We start from the raw sequence: 23,322 nt of genomic DNA on the forward strand, positions 1-23,322 counted from the left end.
ACTTTGTCTGCGGAGCATCTGAAAATTTGGTGTCTTCGGAGGTATTTTTGCTTATTGTACAAACTCTGCTGTCAGCCTGAAGTCCAATAACCGAAGACTTGGGGTCTGCAGAGGTCCCTGCTTCAACAGTACTTGTATTTTGAGAAAGTTCTTCCTCTAAATGATACTGCTTCAGCCGGATGTGCCAAGCCAAACTGCACACAGCTGAAACTGTTTTGAACTGGTGCACAACATTCCTTGGGATAAAATAAATGTCATTATCGAATAACTGAATTCTGGCATATCGAATGCCTTCCCTTCGCAGCTGATTAAGTTTTGCATCATCAACCCACTGGACACACTAGAAGAAAAAAAAGGGAAAGGAAAGGTGGGGGGAGGAGGTGGGGGTGTGAAAACTCTGATTAGGACTCAGGTGGACACCTGATCAACAATTCATAGCATGCTTACCTGTGAGAGTGGAGGCTCATGCAAATCTAATTGCATGCGCTGAACTACCTCTAAAAAGTCTTCAGCATGAAAACAAATTACATCTTTGGTTATACGAGGCTGCTCAGACCTACAGAACAATAAGAATTTCACAGTCAGGGGCTGAAAATAGCATGCTATTAAGAACAATAAAGAAAATCTGCAAGCAAGGATAAACCAAATGATAAAAAAACCCTCCAAAACAATTCTAGTATCACCTACATTTTGAAGAAAAAAGGTTGACTAGAATGGACAATTCTCCAACCTAATTAAACCCTTTACGTGAATTAACCATCATTTATTTACAAGTGGAAGGTCAGAAGCCATGGAAGGTCAACAAAACCCACTATTTTTAATTGACCTCTATCTGCCTTGATGCTGAAAGACAGATGCTGCAGATACACCGGGCTTACTCTGCCAACACTACCATCGTACGCCCACCAGGTACATCAAGTATGCAGCAGTCTGACTAGTACCGTGGCAAACTCTGCCTTGAACACCTTCCTCAAGAGTCCACAGTAAAGCTGAATCTTTACAATGCTATAAAGGAGCAAATACTGGCATCCTCCACAAAACATTCCTTAAAAATACACTACTTGTGCTCACTAAAGAGTTACAGAGGAGCAAAATCTGAATTAGGGTTTCTCTGTATTCAAACTGTTAGGAGAATTCACCTCATCCCACATCATGTCCCCCAAAGAAAACATTAAGTCCTCTAGGGACATTATCTAGAATTAGTTAATAAAAGGCAAAACCAGCTAGGATCCTTATCGCTTTCTGCTCTGAAAGCCAAGCTCAATTGTCAACACTAACATATAAAACTAAGCCCCATGTGTTTTTTTGAGGGATGTTGGGTTTTTTAAAGAATTTTTCTTTTTTAAATGTGGCAAAATGAAGACTTCATTTCTACAGTATAAAGCTCGCATTGGACTAGTTTTTCAAGGAAAATATATCATCCACAAAGACCCTAGTGATGGCATTCTTCCTTCATCCCCTGTGGAACCCTGGCAGGGCTGACAGGAGCACATCACCACCTCACCTCAAAGCAAGAACTGGGGGTCATGCTTCACTCAGCCCCTCACAGGCCTGTGCTGGCTCCTGCCACCCCACTGGGCAGCCCACCCCCACTCCAAGCTGGCCATGACCCCCTGCGCCAAACAGGGCCTCCAGTTCGGAAGTACCGGGGCTCTGGGGAGAAGCTGGCGCAGCACAGTTCAATACTCATTTAACGTTCAAGCCCTCTTTTTTAAAGGCAAGCTGATCTTCCATTTATATATACACACAAATGTATGTGGTGTTAGTAACGCTTCAAGAAGTGGGCAATGATGTGCAGCTTATTGGGCTTTTTAGACTGCAAAGACATGTTTATTTTTATTTAGGTCATGACCTTAAAATGCAAATTAACTAGTCTGAGGCTATTTTCAGGGGGAAAAAAATCCCAGCTCAACTATTGAAAGTATGCAAGGGAGAATCATCCCACCACATACTTTTCTTTAAATTTTACAAAGATTAAAATGTCTATTTTGGTCTATATACTCCTGAAGAGAATTTAAGCACTGAAAGCAAAAACCTTGCAAAAAAACATCTCTAATGGCATAAAAAATACTAACTACATCAATCTACTATTTATAATGCAAACACGGTGTAGTTTGGGGGATATTTGGGTTTTTTTTTTAATTCTGTTTTTAAATGTGTATCTGCATCTGAAGTTGACAATATTCGTAGATGAAGTTAAGAATTAAAATAAACCCCACGAATATTTACAGACTAAAAGAACTTCCATCCAAAGCAATGTTTTCACAGCAGTGTCTACTGTTTTATGTATTACACAGGACATAATACAGTTAAAAATTTTAAATCATTCCTTTTCTCAGTCTCTATGTATGTGCAACAGTATGTGTTACCAATTATGTGCTGCGGTTCCGTTTCAGAACATGAAAACAGAAAAACTATTGCCAAATAACTTAATTCTGCATTTGCAGATTTGTTATTTGGCACAATTTTGAGATCATATTTGTAAAAACTAAATATTAGAGGGTATCCTCTATCCCCAAAAACTTCTTTACTTTTCAACAGTTTTGTTCCTGTCTTTTCTGAAAGACAGCAGTTACCCTAACATTAACATCCATAACTATCAACTACTAAACAAAACCCACTTGCTTTAAATCTATAGCAACCTCCTTATTACAAAGCTTTTTTTGTACACCCAGTTCATTTTATACTAACACAAACTAACAACTCAGTTCAGCAAGCCCAGGAATAGTTTCATGTTCTCCTCACAGAAAACCAATTTTATACGTGGTATCTCTTAATTAAAAGATGCCCTCATCACCCCTGGAATATCTCCAACTGAGTTCTGTTCAGCTACTCAGATTAAAAAAACCCAAACACCACACACACCAGATTTTTCAAAACTTGCATGTATGTTCTTTCCTTTCAAATAAATCTATCCACGTCTTACAAATTAAAGCTAATATCTGAAATTATTTTAATGTGTTATATTAATTAATGATGCCTCATTACCATAAGCCTTGATTAGTTCTCTTCATGTAAGTACAGTCAAGTGGCTTTTCAAAATTATACAAAATGGAAAGGGAAAGGAGAGATTATCACTGAGGTCAAATCAAGCCTGAAATACAGAACACAATCAGGCTGGATGAGGCTTCGAGCAACCTGGTCTAGTGGAAGGTGTCCCTGCCCATGGCAGGGGGGTTGGAACTAGATGATCTTTAAGGTCCCTTCCAACCCAAACCATTCTATGATTCTATGATACATAGAGTCCCACATTCTGCATTAAAAGGTAAGTTTTCAGTCATTACACTGAAGTGAAATGCTGTTACTCCCCCCACCCAGCTCAAGTATTTCGTTGGGCAGTTTTGATTGTTTTTTCTTATCTCCAGATCACTTTTTAATCCACACAATTTTTATTTAGACTAATTGTATTCACTTTTTCAAGTTTAAAAGGAGTTTCAGTGGAAGGTGGTTGACTAGACACCCTTTTCCACAAGTCCCATTGTACAAGAAAAGATGATGGTTTAGATCTGAAATGCAAGAAAACTTATTTTTAGAATGTAAACGAACAGGCAGGGATTTCCAAGGGAAGAGGATCTTGTTATGAAGGTCTAGGATGAGAATGGGAAGTTCCACAGCCATTTAAATTACTGTCAATTTAAATTCTTACTGATTTCCACAGGCATACAAGTTTGGGGAGTAAGGTTTTGTTTTGTTTGTTTGGGGTTGTTTTAACTTTCTCTGATAATGCTTTGAACATCTCTCTCAAGTTCAAATTGTAATTTAAAATAATCAGATCTACGCAGTATCTTGGCTCTTGCCCTGATGCCACTGCTCAGTCTTAATTCACTCCAGCCTCTCACAATCACAGCAAGCAAGAAGTTGAAGACTCCAGCTATCAACCTGAAGAGGAAGCTGCAAAACCTCAGAGCCCAAAATACAAGCACATTAGCATCTGAACAACCCAGTTCTTCCCTAATTGCAATAATTAAATTTACTATCTCAGTGAACTCATGCACTGTAACACAAATTTGCATCATTTCAACTAAAGGGAATTCACTCTTCTAATTTCTAGACAAATACAAAGAGCAAAAGGTGGGTTTAGTGTTTACATATGCAAAGGTAACCTCCAAAACAAAGCTCATTCTCCCAAACCAAAGCCAGAAGAACCTGAAAAAACGCTGCTTAGATCTGGGCCATGAAGCCCATACAATTACAGGCTTTTTATCTGGCTTAATTGTAAACTTCAAATGACTGAAACAACTGAATGAGATACATTTACCTGGGGGTGTTGGTCAACAGCCAGCTAAATATGAGCCAGCAGTGTGCCCAGGTGGCCAAGAAGGCCAGTGGCATCCTGGCCTGCATCAGGAACAGTGTGGCCAGCCAGCAGGACCAGGGCAGGGATTTTCCCCCTGTAGTGGGCACTGGTGAGGCTGCACCTTGAATCCTGTGTTCAGTTTTGGGCCCCTCACTGCAAGAAAGACACTGAGGGGCTGGAGCGTGTCCAGAGAAGGACAACAGAGCTGGGGAAGGGTGTGGAGCACACGTCCTGTGAGGAGCAGCTGAGGGAACTGGGGTGTTTATCCCAGAGAAGAGGACGCTCGGGGAGACCTTATCACTCTCTACGACTGCCTCAAAGGAGGGTGCAGAGAGGTGGGGGTTGGTCTCTTCTCCAAAGTGACAAAACACAAGGAAATGGCCTCAAGTTGAGCCAGGGGAGGTTTAGATTGGATATCAGGAAAAAAGTCTTCACTGAAAGAGTTGTCAGGCCCTGGAGGAGGCTGCCCAGGGAAGTGGTTGAGTCACCACTCCTGGAGGTATTTCAGAGACATGTAGGTTTGGTGCTTAGGGACATGGTCTGGTGATGGATTTGGCATTGTTAGGTTAACGGTTGGACTTGGTGATCTTAATGGTCTTTTCCAACCCAAAAGATTCTATGATTCTACAATTTTCTGAATTTCATATGGGAATTTCAAGGACAGGATTCCTCTTAGGTGATGTATTGTAAATAAGTCAGGGTTGTAACAGCCCTGACTTGGAAGCAGAAGCATAAAAATTCTGCTTATTTCCAGACAGCACAAAATTGCCAGGTGGTCTTCATATGCACCTCCAAGACAGAAACTCAGGTCAGTCCGTATCCACTATTTAAAGCAAAACAAAGCGCAAAGTGGTTTTACATCTAACATGAACTCGCAGCAATTCAATCACGGCTATTAAGCTGTCATTGCAAGGCACCTTTCCAGTTTCAACCACACAACAAAACTGTGCACTCTAGCAGAGGGCAGGCAAACACAGCTAGTGCACAGAGATGGTGGGGGGGAGGGGGAAGGGAAGAGTCCAATATCTACTAAGTATTCATTAAATCTTTAATCGTACATTAACCTGTTCTGTGCTCCTTCTACCAGTTATAAATGGAAATTCAGGCAAATATTTTTCCAACACCTTGGTGAATAAGTCAGTCACCACATACCACTCTCCACAGTGCACAGCCTTCAATACTCCCACAGCAGCTGTAGTCTGTCGTTCAAAACCTTGTCCTATGTGATCTGCATGGGCTCGTGTCCGGTCTTCAAATAGCATTTCACGCGGTTCACTGGTTCGAGGTAGGTACTGCAAGTTTTTTATTTCATTGGTAGTTCTGTATGAGAAAACAGTATTAGCAATATAGAAATTTCTCTTAATTACCACCATAACCAATAGGATTGTTCTTTTCCCTTCAAGTGAGAAGATATAGTCAAATAAGAAAACCAGTAACACTTAGCTTGTTACATTTTAATTTGTTGCATGCAAAAAAAAAATCATAACACATATTCAATTAAAATAACCACAAAACACACCAACAACACAGTATCAAGGCCATGAGTGACTAAAAGCCCTAATGAATGAGCAGTCTTACCTGCAGTTTCCACTCAAGCCCAGACAATGCTTACACACACCGATATAATCCCACTGAGCCTTCTTTTCTCAAGGGTAAACCTCAGCTCTCCCATGCCCATCTGTCACATCACCAGACCTGCTCCAGTATGCTCATGTCTGTCTTAGACTGGTGAGCCCAAAACTGGACACTATGCTCCAGATACGTCTCGCCAGTGATGAACAGAGGTGAAAAGTCACCCCCGTCAACCTGCTGGCACTGCTCTTCCTAATCCCTTCCAGGACGCTGCTGGCCTGCTTCACCACAAAGGCACACTGATGGCTTATGGTCAGCCTCTCATCCACCAGGACCCCCAAGCCCTTCTGTCAGGCTGCTGTCCAGCCAGCTGGACCCCAGCCTGTACTGGTGCAGGGCTTCACATTTCCTTGTATTAACTTTGTAAGTCCACTGAGTTGGCCCATTTCTACAGCCTTCCAAGGTCCCTCTCACTGGCAGCACAACCCTCTGGTGTATCAACCACTGCTTCCAGTTTAGTATCACCTGCAACTTGCTGAGGCTGTGCTTTGTCCAATGACGCCAGCCATTAATGAAGATGTTGGACAGTACTGGCAGAAGGTATCAGTGTCTGGGTTACTCCAACAGCAACTGTCCTCCAGCTGGACTATGTGCTGATCACCACCTTTTGGGCATAGCAGTCAAGCCAGTTCTCGAACCACTTCACCGTCCAACAGTCCAGTTTGTCCTTCATTCATTTATGGGGATACATTATGGGAGACAAGTGTCCAGTGTGGAAAGCCTTGCTAAATTCAAGACAACGACGCAGCACTCCTCTCATCCTGCGAGCCCATCATTTTGTTGTAGAATTCTATGAGGTGGATATGGCATGATTTCCCCCTTATAAATCATTACTAGCTACTCCCAATGATCTTATCCCTCATGTTTGAAATGGTATCCTTCCCAGGATGAAGGTGAGACTGACTGGCCTGTAGTTCCCCAGGTCCTGCTTTTGACCCTTCTAAATGACTGGAGTGACATTTGCTTTCCTCCAGTCCCCAGGAACCTTTGCCAATTGTCATGACCTTTCACAGACAATCCGGAGTGGCCTTGCAATGATAATGGCCAGCTCCCACAGTACTTGTGGGTACATCCCATCCGGTCCCATGGGCTTGCGTCTGTCTAATCTGTATGTCTAGGATGTTCCTTTATCTCATTTTCCAGTGCAGGCAAGTAGGTTTTGCTCCAGACATTGCTACTATCTCCCGGACCTAGCATTCCTGAAGGTAAATCTCACAAGTAAAGACAGGGACAATGAAAAATTATTGAGTCTCTTGGCCTTTTCTGTGCCCTTTGTCTCCTGGTCCTTTGCCCCACTGAGCAAACACCTCACATTTTCCCTCATCCTTCTTTTGCTGCTCATATGCCTTTAGAAGTTCTTGTTGCCCTTCACATCCCTTGTCAAATTCATCTTCAGATGGCCTTTGGCTTTAACTGTACCCCCTTCATGGTCAGATAGTGTCCCTACACTCCTTCTGAGGCACCTGACCCTGCTTCCACTTCTTCTATGCTCCATTTTAATGTTTTAGTTTTGAACATGAGAACTTCAAAGACATAAATTTCTTATGATACATAATATTCAAGTTCTGCAGAGGACATCCCTGCTCTTAAGCTGGTACGTACTCCCAGTACCACAGCAAAGCTTAGAAGTGTCATTTAATGCTGGAGGTGCTTCTCGGATCCAACAGAATCCCTTGTCCCTTGAGGTCGTTTAACATCCACTCACATTTAGTAACAGCAGTATCATTTCCAGTCTTGTGGCATACATCAGTGGTTGTGTGCCTGTTCACACTGCCCTGCAGTTTTCACCTTGAATTCCTACTGAAGGTCCAAAAAGGACCAGCACCTTATTTGGCCAGATAGCAAATATATAAATAAATCCACATCCTTACCAAAGAAAGCAACTTAAGAGTATATTTTGATATGAAGATTTACAGAAATCTGTACTAAAACAGAGCATCAACCAGGAACATGTTCAGGATAAAATGAGTTTGTAGAGAAATACTAAACAGACATTTAATGAGCAAAACAATTCAACATACCTCTTCCTTTTGAAAGGTGACTTTGGCATGTCAGCCACAGGGATCATCTGTTCTCCCGGACGTACCCACATAATGGGACCATCATCACTGTCTTTACGAGACTCTAATTTTAAACTAGAAAGTGTTCCCCATGGCAGTGTACACTAATAGGAAATACAAGCCACAATTTTGAAGTGAGTTACTTCAAAACCTTTTAAAAGCAGCCTTTATGTGTCACGATTAAAACATTTATTGGAGCACTCAGCTATCTAAGAAAGTATCACATACTCTTACTTTATTATAACAGTACTAGACAGTATATTGTCCCCTTTCTCCCAACCCAATCCCTTCTGTTCTTACTTTTAAGAAGGGTGATTCTTCCAACATATCAAGGAATTCAGGGAAGTAATCCCCCACTTCCTCATCAACTGCTCCAACCAGGCTGATCTGTCTCATTGGGCCAGCTCTATACGTACCATGAGAGTATGTTCTTTTTACCTACAAGTAGAATACGACAGCAGAAGTTATACCGAGTCCATTACCACTCAAAGTCTACACCCAAGTAACTCCTTTAACCTCTATCCTTACGTTTTCTGATTGATATTGATCCTATGGTCTCCAGAATACTTGAAATCATGTATGAAGTCAATTACTACGAACTCAAAGGCAGAATTTCTTAAAGATACATGACAGCTTGTATTTTATTTGTTCTGAAGTTTGAAGGCAAGATTAAATAACTATTTGTTGCCGTTCAAGAAAATAACATTCCAAAGTAGTAACTGCAAAAAGCTATTAACATATGTCTGCTCAGTAACTAGTAAGTAAGTATTCTTACCTGGATTACTCAAGTCTAGCTGAATTTTTAGCTTTTTCCTGTAACAGTTAGGCAGAACCTTGAGTTACAACTAATTAAACTCTATACATTTCTTCTGCTGATCATCCTCTCCAGCATGGCCTCTGTGTGGGCACATTAACTGGAGCTAATTATCACAGTGAAGACAAGGCTTGTAAAGCGTTAGTACAGGAAGAGAAGATAACTGTTATTCCATCACTTTTGCTGTGCTAGCATGTCTTCTGCTCCCTTAAAACTTTAAGGGCTGTAACATTCATCTCATGAAAAATCTTTTATTAATTTTGGAAATACACGGTTGGGTTTGCTGGTGTTGGGGGTTTTTTTCCCCCTAATATTCTTATCTGTCATGTTACATCAATAAAATACTTTGGCATGAGATTGATAAGGATCACTCCCCATTAAGCTTCTGCTCTCCTATTCAAAGACACAGTGGTATTATTACATGATATATGACAAGATCAGAACAGAGGGAAGAGCAGATGGATTACTGCACTAACCATGGCTCTTGCACTACATCTTTAGACACTGTGCAGCCAAAGCAAGAAAAAAGGTGCAAGGAAAATAGTTACTGAAGCACTGCTTAGCTATGGTCCTCACCAAAACAGACCATTAAAATATCTAGTAATTATGGCAGCGCAGAGGAGAATTAGCAGCAGTTCCAGAAAACAGGACTAAATCACACAACATGGAGCGTTACTGCGCCCTTCTAAGAAGGTAGACTAACATAACCAGATGCATTCCAGAAACTTAGAACCAAATACTCTTTTTCAGATCAGTCATCATACGCACCCAGGAAATGGAGAACTGGCTAAAAGTAGGATTTTACAAAATGTCTGTGTTAATGTAACGGCAAGCCATAGCAGCCATACTGCAAAGAGCAGTACTGCTCAACAGTACCACTCCCCTACTCCCCAAATCCTTAGTCATACATTCCTCTAGCTTTTTTGCACAGACAGCTGACGATTCTGTGATGAAAAAAAATATGAAGATATCAATTTCTGCTGAATCTGCATCAGTCCTCAGCTGTATCTGCACTGGCACAAAGCATCAGGAGCTCACACAACCAAAGCACTGGGACAAGAAGGAACAATCACTTGTCATTATTGGCTTACTGGAGAGACCAGTTCCAAAGTACCCTAAAACTACCTGCTGAAGTTACAGTCATAAATCTGCTACTCTCAGTTTATTTATAAACTTAACATGCAAAAGGATGCTTCTTCTACTGGCATTAGCATTCCACCATTCTAGGCCAGGATATTAAGCTGCTGGTTTCAATCACTCCCCTGAATAAAAGGGAACAGTTTTCTGCCTTTTTCTTTCCATTCTTCTGCTATCACTAGCATTCTCCCAAGGGAGAAATGATAGGACAAGAAGAAATGGCCACAAGTTGTGACAGGGGAGGTGTAGATTGGCTATCAGGAAAATTTTCTTCACTGAAAAGGTTGTCAAGCATTGGAACGGGCTGCCCAGGGAAGACGTTGAAGTCACCATCCCTGGGGGTATGTAAAAGACTAGATGTGGTGCTCAGGGACATGGCTTAGTGGTGGATGTGGCAGTGTTAGGTTTACAGTTAGACACAATGACCTTAGAGGTTTTTCCAACCTAAGCGATTCTGATTCAGGTACCACATGATAAACTAGATGTGGAAGTACTCCAACTGAAAACTACAGTTTCCCCACAAAACACTAACTGAAGTGAGGTCAAGAGAGGCTGTGAAGCTTTCAGCTGGTCAACTCACCCATCTGGCTTATGTACCACTAGCTGTGGGCAGTGAAGCATGAAGTCATCTACATGTTTAAATGCAACATAATCCTTGCCTAAGGTGCATCAATTAATAAGTTTTATATATTCCCAAAAAGACCTTGTCAACTGAAAGCCAAAACTGAAAAGAACAACTCAACTTTAAGCATCATCTGTCCCAATTCACTCACAGCTCTCCTGCTCAATTACGCTCCCCTCACCACACAGAACAGATGCCTTTTCAAGATGCAGCTTGGGAGAACTGAAATAGCAAAAATAATGCTAAGATAATGTCAAAATCACAAACGATGAGCAGTTTCTTCTGGGACCACGTTCAGAGTTGTGTCACTGCAAAAACACCCAAGCATTCCATTCGGTGTACAAGAACTGTGTGGTGGGTTTGCTCAGGCAGCAAACTGAACCCCCCTCAATGGTGAGAGGCATGAGAGAGAACAGGAGAAGCCAGGAAACACATGGGTCCAGATAAGCGACAGTTTAATAAGTAAAGAGGAAAAAACACCAAGTAGTGTTTTTCACCACTGACTACCTCCCACAAGCAGATTCATGCCCAGCCAGTCAGAACAATAGCTACCTCCAGACAAACACCCCCACCAGCCCCTCAGTTTTTCATTGCTAAGCACGATGTTACATGGGATGGAATTATCCCTGCAGCCAGTTGGGGTCAGCTCTCCCAGCCACGTCCCCTCCCATGCTCTCCCTCACCCAGTTTATTCTTCAGGGGGTCCAGAACAGGGGAAAGGAGAAAATCTTGACACTGTGCAAGTGCTGCTCAGCAACAGCCAACACACCAGGGTGTTCCCAACGGTTTTAGTCACAACTCCAAAATACAGCCCCATATAAGCAGAAAATAAATGCATGCTGGTGATGAAAGGGGAAGATCTGCTCTACCTTTTTCCCTGCTAGTATTAGTTCTTCCAAAGGTGGCCAAGGAACTGTCCAGGGATCTTAGGGAACTGATCTGGCTTTAATCCATACATTATCTAAAGAATTTATTAATTTTATAAAATTATGTGAATAAGAGCTAAAGAAAGGTGTAGGCCTTAAAGACTAATGCCTGGCCAGAAAGAACAAGAGGGCATCTGGAACAGCAGAGGAGGCAGCTGTTGGCAGTGACTCCTACCTCATCTCTTCCATGGACCAGGTTATGGCAGCCTGAAGTCTAAGCTCAGGTCAGGGGTTGCTATTTAAGTGACACTATCTCAGATTAGGTTGAAGAATTAGAAAAACCCTATAAAAAGGGGAGGTCATTCTTAGAGGGAAGAACTACTGAGCATAGAGGGAAGAACTACTGAGCAAACAAAATTAGGTGTCACTGACTTCAAAATTAGACAGCCACTAATAGTGTGAGAAATAAAAAAAAAAAACCCACAACTGATGTTCAATCCATGACAAAAGTAGAAGTAATCCTCAAAGATGACAAAAAAATTAAATATGCCATAGATTATATAACAGCAACATTTGTCTTTCCTTTTACTGTCAGTATCTTTTGGCTGGTTTGTTCATAGGAAGAGAAAGAGATTCTTCTCTGACTCACAGAAACAATCTGTTGTACTGAAATCAGCATTTCATCAAATTCCATACATTAAATTATGCACTGACCACAAACAGGATCACACAACTTCCATAAGGCAATCTTCCTGAATGTTTTTTTACAGGTTACAGTGTGACTGTTTTTAGTGTTACAAATTTGCTCAACTAAATAGCTGGAACAATCCAAAACCATAATGGAAAAAAGGAATCAATGACATGCAGTTCTTCTAGCACACGATCAGCATGATCATAATTCAGGACACCTACACAAAACCACACCAATTAAATGCAGTATAATACAATGGACAGGTAAAACAAACACATAACTGACTAAACAGGACACAGCCTAACTCCTTTCTTGCCATATAGTTTAAATTTGAAGTACATCACCTAAAACACACAAAAGGAGACAGTCATTTTCTTGCACTACAGTAATGGAAATGACGACAGCAAAACCACTGAATTCAGAGTTAGTGAAACTTGAGAATTATCTACTTCAGTGACTAGCATGGTATTGACTGTTTTTATTAGTGTAACTTAATTTGCTCAGTTTTAAGCAAGAAGTTCTAAGAAGCAAATACTTTGGATTAAACATGTCTGTATCTATAAGAATCTGAAGACTAAATCTGAATATATAAATATAATACTGATCACAATATATTTGAGCATCACTACCCTATAAATAGGAAACATTTTAGACACTATGTTAAAGTTGTTTACATTTTCTGTTTGAAAGAGACAAACTGGAAGGAACAACCCAGAGAAACCAAGCATTTCAAGAGCTTAACGTAAACAATGTAAACTGGAACAAGTCACAACTGAAATCCTATTTTTAATATAATAGGGTCTGGTGTTTTTTTGGGTTGTTTGCTTGTTTGTGTCAGTGTTTCCCCACTCCAGTTGAAGTACTAGCATTTTCCTGAGAAAATTTAAAAGGTTTAAGTTCCTTTCAGGTTTTCAGCTTTAATACCAGAAGTCTAGAAAAGCAGTCCTCAGGAAAAAAAAATCCAAACCTACTGAACCCAAAATAATTTCAAGAAACCCACAAAAAATACCTCACCAAGAACAACAATAAATCATCATAAAAACATTCTGGGAGATCAGAGGGAGGAGTGGGTTTCCATTTCACTACACAAGTGCACAAGCAATGCACTTACGCATTTGTGTCTTAGAACTGAAAACACCCAATTTCACGCTCACTGTTATTCCTCTAAACCTGTTACCTCACACACTCTAGTCATGAAGAGGCATTGTAGCATTCATGCTTATTTGGTACATTTTGGTAAAATGACCAAAAGATTTTCTGTTCCTTGCCAACTCTTTTCAAATCCTCAAATGCTTACATGTATTTTCAGTTCCAAATGGAAACCAATACTGAAACATCAAAATTTCACTGAAAAATATTCATGAAAAAATGCTGAGGTTAAAAACACTTGCAAATCTACATGGCTCACTTTTACTTCTAAACCACATGGACTTCATATTGCCCCTTTTTTTTTTTTTGAAGCCAGGGCTTTGGTATTAGAACAGGATGCCTTCACAGTTCTAGCATTACTCAAAGGTGACCCATTATGATTTTAATTTCAACAAATGTACCATTTCACAGTCGGAAGTTTCTGGAAACGCAATCCCAAGATCTTTACTGCAGCATAGTTCCATCAGTGTCTTTTAACCACTATAGTTGATCATTTCACCTGTTTCACCTTGCAACTGAAATCCTCAAATAATACGATGGAAGGACAGACATTTTTAAAAGCAAAATGATCTATTATTCCAAATTCTGGTGACACAAGAACAGTGAAGCAGTTAATAAAGAATTTAAAAAAATAGCATCAATTAGATTCCTTCATGGAAAACGATCTTGTGAAAGTAGAGCAGCTATTACGCTCTTGTAACTCAAAGACCTGCATCAAGGTTCAGTCTTGGATCCTGTCCAAGCTGCCAGCACAAGCCTCTGTTTCTGTTTACGTTTGCTCCTGGTAACTACAGAGTAAGCGACCAAAAAAGAGCAACATAGGACTGTCAATTGACATTTACTGGTTGAAACTGTCAAGAAGCAACCTGGGGAGTTACTATTTTCTAAATGGAAAACAAGTGAGCATGTGCTGCATATTTCTAATGTCACTGCACGTGAACTGATTCTCTGTTCGGTGGTATTCAATACGCAAAAACGTATTCTGCTTGGAAGTCATGAGACTGCTATCATCTATCAAAAAAGTCTCCTACACAGTCTCACAGATTATGTAACAAAAAAAGAATGAGGCAATATACACGTTATAACGTAGCTAAAATTCAATTTTTCATTATCCAGAAGAAAAAGAGGCTATAATTTAGGGAACTTGTATAACAGCAAGCAGCTGCTAAAAATTATTAAAACTTTCTAATAACTAACCAAACATTTGAAAAGCTTAAAAGCAAGGACCAAAATCTATGGAAAGTGAAATTGTACTGAAAGCTTATGAAACACAACTGAAGGAACACACAGTTCCATTTTAAAGAATTCTTTACAGAACACAGAAAAATAAAGCAATATATGAAAGCAGACACTGGACAAATGTTTAATAAATAAAACACTAACCAATTATTTCAGACATTCTTTAAAGAAAAATATTTTCAGATATTCCCCCTCAAATACTGGAAGAACAAATATTTTCAAGCAGGATTTCACAAACTAGAAAAGCGGTAAACAGCAAAAACCTCTCTGCAAAAGATACACCTTTAAGAACTAAACAGGGAGGACAGCAAAGAGAATATAATATTAAAGGGGCTAAAAGAGAACTAGAATGAAGAGCTGTGTCCAGAACTTCAAGAAACTAGGCCAAGTACTCATATAAAAAGTCACAACAAACATGAGTTATTCTTTATGCTGAGTATCTAGTGTCCACCACAGTTAACGTAAGTAACATGGAACAAGTTACTTCAGACTGGGAAAAACCGTTTTTTCCTGAAGAGGCAAACTGCTTGCTGTCATTGAATGGGGCTGATGGTATAGTCCCACACTCACCCTTGAGCTACCTCCAGCATAGTAAACTAATATAATTTGCTACCTCAGCAATAAAACCAATCACCAAGGAGTACATTGTTTTCTGCTGGATTAACAAAAACTGGCTCACCAGTTCGAGAAGCACCACATCTTGACACAAGAACACGCACTGGGAGTGAAGAAGCAAGGAAGATGTTCTCTTTTAGCAACAGATGCTACACTGGATCTGACAATTTGTCTAACTGCACATGGGGCTGTGTAAAGTGACTTTGCCAAAACTGCACAGGCTTAATGGCAAGTATCCTCACATACCCTACAGTATGAAGGCAGCAAGCTAAAAAGAAACAAAGCTTTAATAAATCAGAACTCAACCAAAACCACAAAACAGGTTCTTCAAAGCTGGAAGAGGATAAGCATACCAACTTAAAGAAACAGGTGTCAACAGAAGCAAGACAGAAGAGTTGGAGACCCCGTAGTCTAGTTTCACTTTTCAGAAATAGTCCTGACTTAAACAGGCTTTCTAGAGGACCAGTATGCATCTTGCCACTAACCATATGTTCTCAAAACAGCTACAGAAACATGGCCTAATAATCACAAACAGCAGGCAAATTTGTCTGTGTTCACCTAACTATCAATATGAAAGGAGCAATTTTGCAGCCCAGTTTGGATCTTTCCTTCCGAACACAATGCATGCTTGTGAAAGCTGCAGGTAACACAAAGCTGCAAGCCAGAAAGGATCAAAACAAACAAGATCTTTGATAAACTGGAGAGGGGATCCAAATACACAGGATATAATTCATTTGGAATAAAAGCAAAGAACTACACTCAGATATAATTAACTGCATAAACATGAAAAGGGGAGTGACTCACTTAGCAGGAACTGCTGCTACAGATCACAAACTGCCCAGAAAAAGGCAGAAATAGATAACAGAGCAATAATTTGCAAGACAGTTGAGGCAGTCTTCTCATATTCCCTGACAACAACTCACCAGGCAGACACTATCCATTTTCAGCAGTGTATTTTAAGAAAAATAAGGATGACTGAAGACAGCATAACGTGAGAGCAGTAAGACTGATAAGGATATAACGTAACAGTAGACTGAAATAACTCAAATTACTTAATAAGGGGGGGCGGGGGGGAAGATGTCAGGAAGAAGGAGCTGTTAAGCAACCTTCAAGACAGAACACTGAACAAAAAGCATAAACTGTTTGCCTTGTCCATTAAAGATCAGAGTAAAAGGACTGGCAGGAGTATTAAGGTAAGAGGACAAACAAGGAAAAAAGATTTTTCAACACATTACTTTGGGAAGTATGGAATCCCCTGGAGATCTCAACAAACATATCAGACAAGCTTTTGTCAATATGGCTAAAGAATAGTCAATCTTGTCTTGAAGCACAGGAACTGTTGGATATTGCTCAGCATTTTACTTCATCTGTACTAAGAAGTTGCCTCTGGGACAAGACTGAAGCACACTAAAATCAATCCACTAAGCACTGTTAAACATGAAGGGTGAGCCTTGGTGTTTCAGCTAGGCAATACAAATTTACGTTTGCCCAGCATGAGGACACAGTAACGTGTTCAAAGTTAGAGGTATTTGCCCCAACAGCACTTAATAGCTTAACTGAAGTAGGTAGCAAAAGCTGATTATCTATGTTCTTTGAAAACCTCACAAGAGCCTGACAAGTAAGATCCACAGCTAACAGCTGCATCACTGCTGGAGCCCAGGGATATCTAGAGCAGTTTTTCACTGCCTGGAACGAGTGACTTACTAGCTACAAGGATACCCAAACTAATGCCATTTTGCCCAATTATAGAAACAGTCTGATGAAGCCTTACACACAGTTCACAGTAACAGACCTGTTCCACTAACCTAAAAAATGTTAAGAAATAAAGAGTACTTAAACATAGGCCCAAGCAAGATGAAAGAAGTCCCCAATTCCTCTCCCCAGAAATTTGAAAGCTAATTCTGATGAGACAGAACCAGCTGCACCAAACACTCCTCTCTCCTGTGCCTGCTGTAACTATTTTCACAAGTTTCTGCACACTTCCAATCTACTAAGAAGTGAAAACATTACTTCTGACACAGGTATTCTGGGAAGCTCACAGGAATTAACTTTCAACTCCACAAATGTGAAAGCTGAGTAAATTACTCAAGACTTAGGAGGACTCCCAACAGTTTTGATGTCACCAACAGAACTCACTGTGGAATTTGCCTTTTACCACAGAACTAGTGACTTGGAAATACCCCTTACTTAAAATCAAAAGACTCATCTGCTGCAAAAAGGGAGGTAGAACTTTGAGTAGTACTGAAAGAATCAACCTGAGAAATAAAAACTCTGATAAAATACTCTATAATTCTTGCTATTTCAGACTTCGCTTATCCCTCTTTTTTTTTAATACTTTTTTAGATGTTTTAAATAGTTATGTTTGTCACGCTGATTACATGTGCTACAATGAGGTCCCAACAACAACCAAGGACATCACGTACTGAAGTGAGGTGCATTTCAGCGTTTCAGTTCAAATTAGCAAAGCAATACCCAAGTTTAAGGCTACAGAAGATTGAGATAGTTTTATCAAGTCTGCTTTGAGTGTCTAAGTTCCTGTTTAGACATCAGAAAAGGACTCGCCTCTCAGCTGAGACGATACAACTGCTAGACACCGCTCAGTCAGCTCAGGCCAATAGGGAACACAGCAGCACAGAGCTTTTGCAATGCAGAATATAAAACAATATTTAAAATTTCATTGAAATATACTGCAACAGCACATTAAATCTGTTTAAAAGATTCAAAAAACTCAACAAGACAGAAGAATATTATCAATCTGCACAAAATGTAACAAGTTATGCAAACACTTAGTCCCTTTTATAAAGAAAGGTAGAGGCAGAAAATGGGAAGAGAGGGAACTGAAAGGAACGAATCAAATTTACACACATACACAAAAAATACAGCTGAAAGTTAAAACCACAAAACTCACAACTCAGTGAAGGACCTTCAAAAAGGTCCTGGGATATCCCTGGAGGATGAGCACTCTGACACACTATCACTGTGACTACTAGACTCTCATACTCCTTCCTAGACATCTTTGATACTCGTCCCAGCCAGAAAGGAGAATACTTAAATAACAAAAGCCTCTTGACTGCAGCAGATCACCTAAATAAGACAAAATAAGCAGGAATAATAAGACAAAAAGTGACATAAGGAAAAACATGATCCATAGCTAGGCTACCAAGATACTGACTTAAGTATTCCAGGAAAGAGCAATGCTACACTGAAGACGATATGAGTAAGTCTGGTGTATGCCAGTATATGTTATTTATACACACTACACCCTTTACGTTAGAAAAATACAAGAAGCCAAGTGTCTCCTGTCAAACAACCAAACCCTGACAAGCGGTAAAACACTACAAAAGCTAACTGAAAAACTGATAGCAAATAAAAAAGGAAAATACCAGAACTAAATCTCCAGTCAAAGTAAAATATAGCTTAGGGGACAGATCATGAAGTTGACCAGTTGAATGCTATAAAACTACAGTTTGGCTTCTTTCATCTACTACAGTATCTCTGTTCCTCCTTCACTTTCAGAAAAACAGGGAATTCTGATCTCAACCTCAGTGACCACAGGACTGATGCAACTGCACATATCTATACCACTGTAATGCCAAGTTAAACCATCCTTTCAGTAAAATAATTCCATTATAATGCACATAAATAAAGTCTGGGCTTTTCTTAACTATTTCTTCAGGGCTGCCCAAGACAACAGGTTGGACTTACAGAACATGCTTACAAGGACAGATCCAGCTTTTTTTTTTAATATATAAAAATGACCTAAGACCAAGAAGCTCTGGGTAGCTGCCCGTAGTATGTTCTGTGATTTTTACTAGTGAAGTAATGACTCAGGTTACATACTGACAAAGCAAATATATTTCGCAGAACATTCTCATTCCGTGTCAGTGGATGTTTTAAACAGCACTGCAAATGTTCTCTTGCATCATCTTTTCAGGTCTGCAGTGTCTTGTGGATAACACATGTGAAATTTGTCAATAAATGCAATAGTGTTCTACATAAATGGTTATGTAGCCAAAGGAAAAAATAAAAGCATGTTTGTCAAAAATATGACTATAATTTACACTTGAACTCTTCATAACTCCATAAAAAGCAAAGTTTAACAGGGTTCCATACAACATCTAAATGCACAAAAAGGGAGTTACACAGGTAATTGTGATCTGAAGTTGATCCAATGAAAAACACGATTGAGTTCCTTCACAACTTCTTTCAGAATATCTGTATAGGCTTTACATAAGATAACATCCTCATCACCAAGGTGGCAATCTAAGAAAGATTTCTTTTTTTTTGAAATTGAAAGATCCGAAATACAAATAATTTATATGCAACAGTAATGTGTTTTCTACAGCAAGCTAATGAATAGCAGAGGTGACATTTAATCAGTAGCCGTTGTTAAAGAGTACACAGTTATTTCTTCTCAGAAAACAAAAAATCAATTAAAATTTAAAGAGATTCAAAAGCTGCCTGCCTTTTTGCCATGTAACTTCACAGCTTTCAAAGAACACAACTAAGTGGGGGGAAATGCAAAGGGGTAAGAATCAAGTTAGTAGCTACATTAACCACCATTAAGCACTCCTTAAAAGATGTCTCAAACCACAACTGCAACTAATTAACTGTGCCCTACACAGGTTCTATATATAACATTGTTCTACTGTATTACAGCACTTCAGTTTTATGAGCAAGTTCACACAGGTAAACTACAGGCACCATTTTAACCCTCCAAAACTCATGGTTAAGCTTCAGCTACCAAAAAAAATCAAAAAGAAACCTACACACATGTGCATGCAAACACTTCCCCTTCCCCATAAAATCCAATTTTAAGTCTCAGTTAATACTGTTATCTTTAACACTGTGGAACAAATGTATTACTTAAAGAATTCCCTTGTTTCTAGTCTTCTGCATCATCCACAGCACAGCTAATAGTAACTGTATTCTAAAAAAAAAAAAAAACCCATTCACAGTTGTTTGAAACCATTATATGACTTTAGAAAGTAAAATGCATAACCTCTTACCTGAGCATGAAAATTTGACATAGTCGTTGTCTCTATATCTTTCTTTCCCAAAATCTCCATTTTCACTGGTGAATTGGGAAAATTAAATGAAAAGTAGTCTAAAAAGTCAGGTAAATAAGTAGCTGCCCCATGAACAATACCCATTACATAGTAAGCTGCACAGTTTTCATTTTCACTAAAAACCAGACCCACAAACTCTTCTGCAAATCTCTCCATCTCCACAGGAGATAAGTGGGAGAGTTCATTACTGTAGGCATGGATAACTGATGCACCTCCGTTAGGCTGGTGCTCAATATGAATCAGCTGTTTGAACTCCAATGTGTCCAACCTTTTGAGTTTATTTTGAACCCGTGGCTCCTTTAACGAGACAAATGGAAACTCACTGTTCTCTGGTATCTTGGACTCACAGTCCTTCTTGGAATCCATATTTTTCCCATTGAAATCCTTAAGATGATCATCTATGATGCCTTTGGCTTCCTGATCCTCAATATCAGAAACCAATCCTGAGCAGATGGTCTGAATGGATTTGCTGTACATTTTTGGACGCTTCCTCTTCTCGTTCTCTTTATGTTTCTTTTTCTTTTTCTTCTTAACTTTTTTAATCTGTAGCTCTTCTGCATTGGTTTTTGGCTTCTCCTTCCCACCTGCTGACAGGAAAAAAGATCTCTTAGGTATCTTCGTAAACTAAACATGGATTTAAAGGTCAGGATTCAAAGTTACCAAAACCCTCACCATGGCATATAAAGACCAGACACCAATACTGAGGATCACAATGTGTATTGTACTAAAACTGAGTACACTAAGAGACACTTGCCATGTTCACATTATGTCTGACAAATAAGGGAAGGGAAGAAAGAAAATCACCAAAAAAAGGTTCCCCCAAAGCAACTTTCATAAGTCACAATCCTTAATTGTATCCTTTAACTGATCATCAGCAATTACTATACTAGAAAGCTGAGACATCATATGACAGCTGTCAGACTTTGCCAAACCAGGGGTTTACAAACACTCAAAGAGTTCCAACCATCATTAGCAAGCTGTTCACGTGATGCCACTGCCAGAACATACATTCTTCTGCAACTATATAAACTTGCTGAAATACATGTGGAAACATCTAAATACTGATCCCATACCTCTTGAAAGAAACAAACAGCAACAAAAAAGCCCAAACAACCACCAAAACATCACAAAACAGAAACTAGCTGTAAGTTTATACAATATGCAAGCTGAACTGAAATCAAACTGTAATGGCCTAAAGCCAGAAGCAATCATTTGGGGATAGTGTGCTCAAGTGATTCCCCAGGTAAACATTATTCCTTATTTGAAAGTGTTTTTCTTCAAGTGCTTTTGGGGTTTTTGGGTTTGGGGGGTTTTTGGTGGGTTTTTTTAAAGTAATAAATGCAGTAGCAAAAAAACCTTCTGCCACTCCACTGTCCTAGCACTTGAAATCAATTCACTATTTGATAAATCAAATTACTGGGCATGACAAAGCACAAAACTATACCCACAACAAGCAATTCACGATCAGCAGTTTCAGACACAGAAGTTGCAAGTTTAGTCTCGCAATGAAGTATACAAGTTCTAGGCAATCTCAAATTCACAGAACTTGATTTGCTACAGCATAGTAGTAGACTGGTTATTTTCGGCTTGCAGCTCTCAGCCCAAGTAATTCACAAGAGTCCTTAAAAGAAAAGATCACAACTGTTGGTGCATGGAATCACACATTCTTGCTGATCATTAAGAGTTCTGGATATGGAAGGTGCAGATACTGGAAAGGAGAAAAAGCAATTAAGACACTTTCCTCTGAGCCACTTGAGGCTTGTGACAGCAGCTACATACCTCTGGGATTTCTGCAGTGGAGGCAGGCAAGCTAGTTCTCTTTCTAGCCTCTACTTTTTCATCTTGTAGTGGGGGGGAAGTGCCCTGAGGTCAATCATTTCTTACTTAGCTCAAACAAGGAAGTGGGCTCTAGGATTTCTTAACCTAATCCACACAGTTAAGAGCTACAAAGACTGCCTTCGCTCTAAATCAGATTTAACACAGTGTACTCTGTGAGCATAATTTCACTTTTAGCTAACCAAGTTCAGCTGCCAAAAGGCACAGTATCCTCATTCAAATCTGTCCTTTCATTAGACTAAATTTAACGTAAAACCAGTGTGTGCTCCGCAACAGGACTGCTTCATCCAGTAGGTGCAGTATTTACCACTTTGTTAACATCTTCCTTCTGCCACAAGGATGTTTAAAGCTAGTGTGCATGGAAAGACCAGAAAGAACAGCAACATGTGTACAACCAACTACCCCAAACTCACATCTCTAAGTTCACTGAGGGTGCCAGAGCACTTGAGTGAAATGTCATCACCTGATAAAAGTCACCCACTGCTCACATTCTGGAGTATAATGGTGTCATTACAGCACCAGTTCCATGTGGGGGGGAATAAAAACAAAGAAATAGTTTATGACAATGGGAAGTTCCCTATTATAGGCTTAGAAATTACAATTCAGACCTCAAAATACAGACTACAGAACAGAATTTTTTCACTCCTCCTGACCACAGGAATACACCACTACAGAGCATCCAAGAGTCTACAGGTATTGCTTCACTCTAAAGAAGAAAGCCTGTTGCTATACTGACAGATATCAAAGAAAACAAACATTTCCAGATATTGTATTAGTTTGACTATAGAAAATACAGAATTGCAGCACCAAATGCTGTAGCAGGAGGAAGCAGGGGTTACCTGTCAACCCACTTGTTCTGAAATGGAGCTCAGATGTTCATAGGGACTAGTCACTCAGACCTGGGACTTCAGTCATGGCAGGGAAAGGATGGAAATGTATATTTATTGGGGTACAATTAGCAGTAATGTAACTAGCAACAAATACAACAACAGTTTCTTGCTTTAAAAACTTTGCAATCTGTTACAGCAAGAGCCCAACTGCACTCTCCTAATTTAGAATGTCTATAATCAACAAAAAAACCTTTAGAAGACTGAAAATCAGCATCCACAGGCCCTTGCTGAACATCCAGCTATTAAATTACATTCCAATATTACTAGATGAAATGTGAGGTATCTTACATAAAAGATGGGTATGGATCTGTATCTGTATAAAACCACCTCAAAAGTTGTTGACTGCCATTTCTACAGTACAAGGAAGATAATCCGATTTCCTCTTTGAATCCATCCTGTTCCCCA

General features: G+C 39.7%; 1 protein-coding gene across 1 annotated transcript in view; it reads right to left on the bottom strand.

Moving 5' to 3' along the window:
• The window catches only part of RSBN1L (round spermatid basic protein 1-like), a 31,305-nt gene that overhangs the window by 627 nt on the left and 7,356 nt on the right, over positions 1-23,322 (bottom strand). Inside the window, exons 2-7 of the mRNA XM_010152345.1 lie at positions 20,132-20,775; positions 8,290-8,427; positions 7,951-8,093; positions 5,450-5,617; positions 448-556; positions 4-340 (exon numbers count right to left, since the gene is read on the bottom strand). Of these exons, the coding sequence (XP_010150647.1) occupies positions 4-340; positions 448-556; positions 5,450-5,617; positions 7,951-8,093; positions 8,290-8,427; positions 20,132-20,775 (1,539 nt within the window). The remainder of the gene's footprint in view (positions 1-3; positions 341-447; positions 557-5,449; positions 5,618-7,950; positions 8,094-8,289; positions 8,428-20,131; positions 20,776-23,322) is intronic.

The sequence above is a fragment of the Eurypyga helias genome, unplaced genomic scaffold (assembly GCF_000690775.1).
Source record: "Eurypyga helias isolate BGI_N326 unplaced genomic scaffold, ASM69077v1 scaffold15995, whole genome shotgun sequence".
Taxonomy (NCBI): Eukaryota; Metazoa; Chordata; class Aves; order Eurypygiformes; family Eurypygidae; genus Eurypyga; species Eurypyga helias.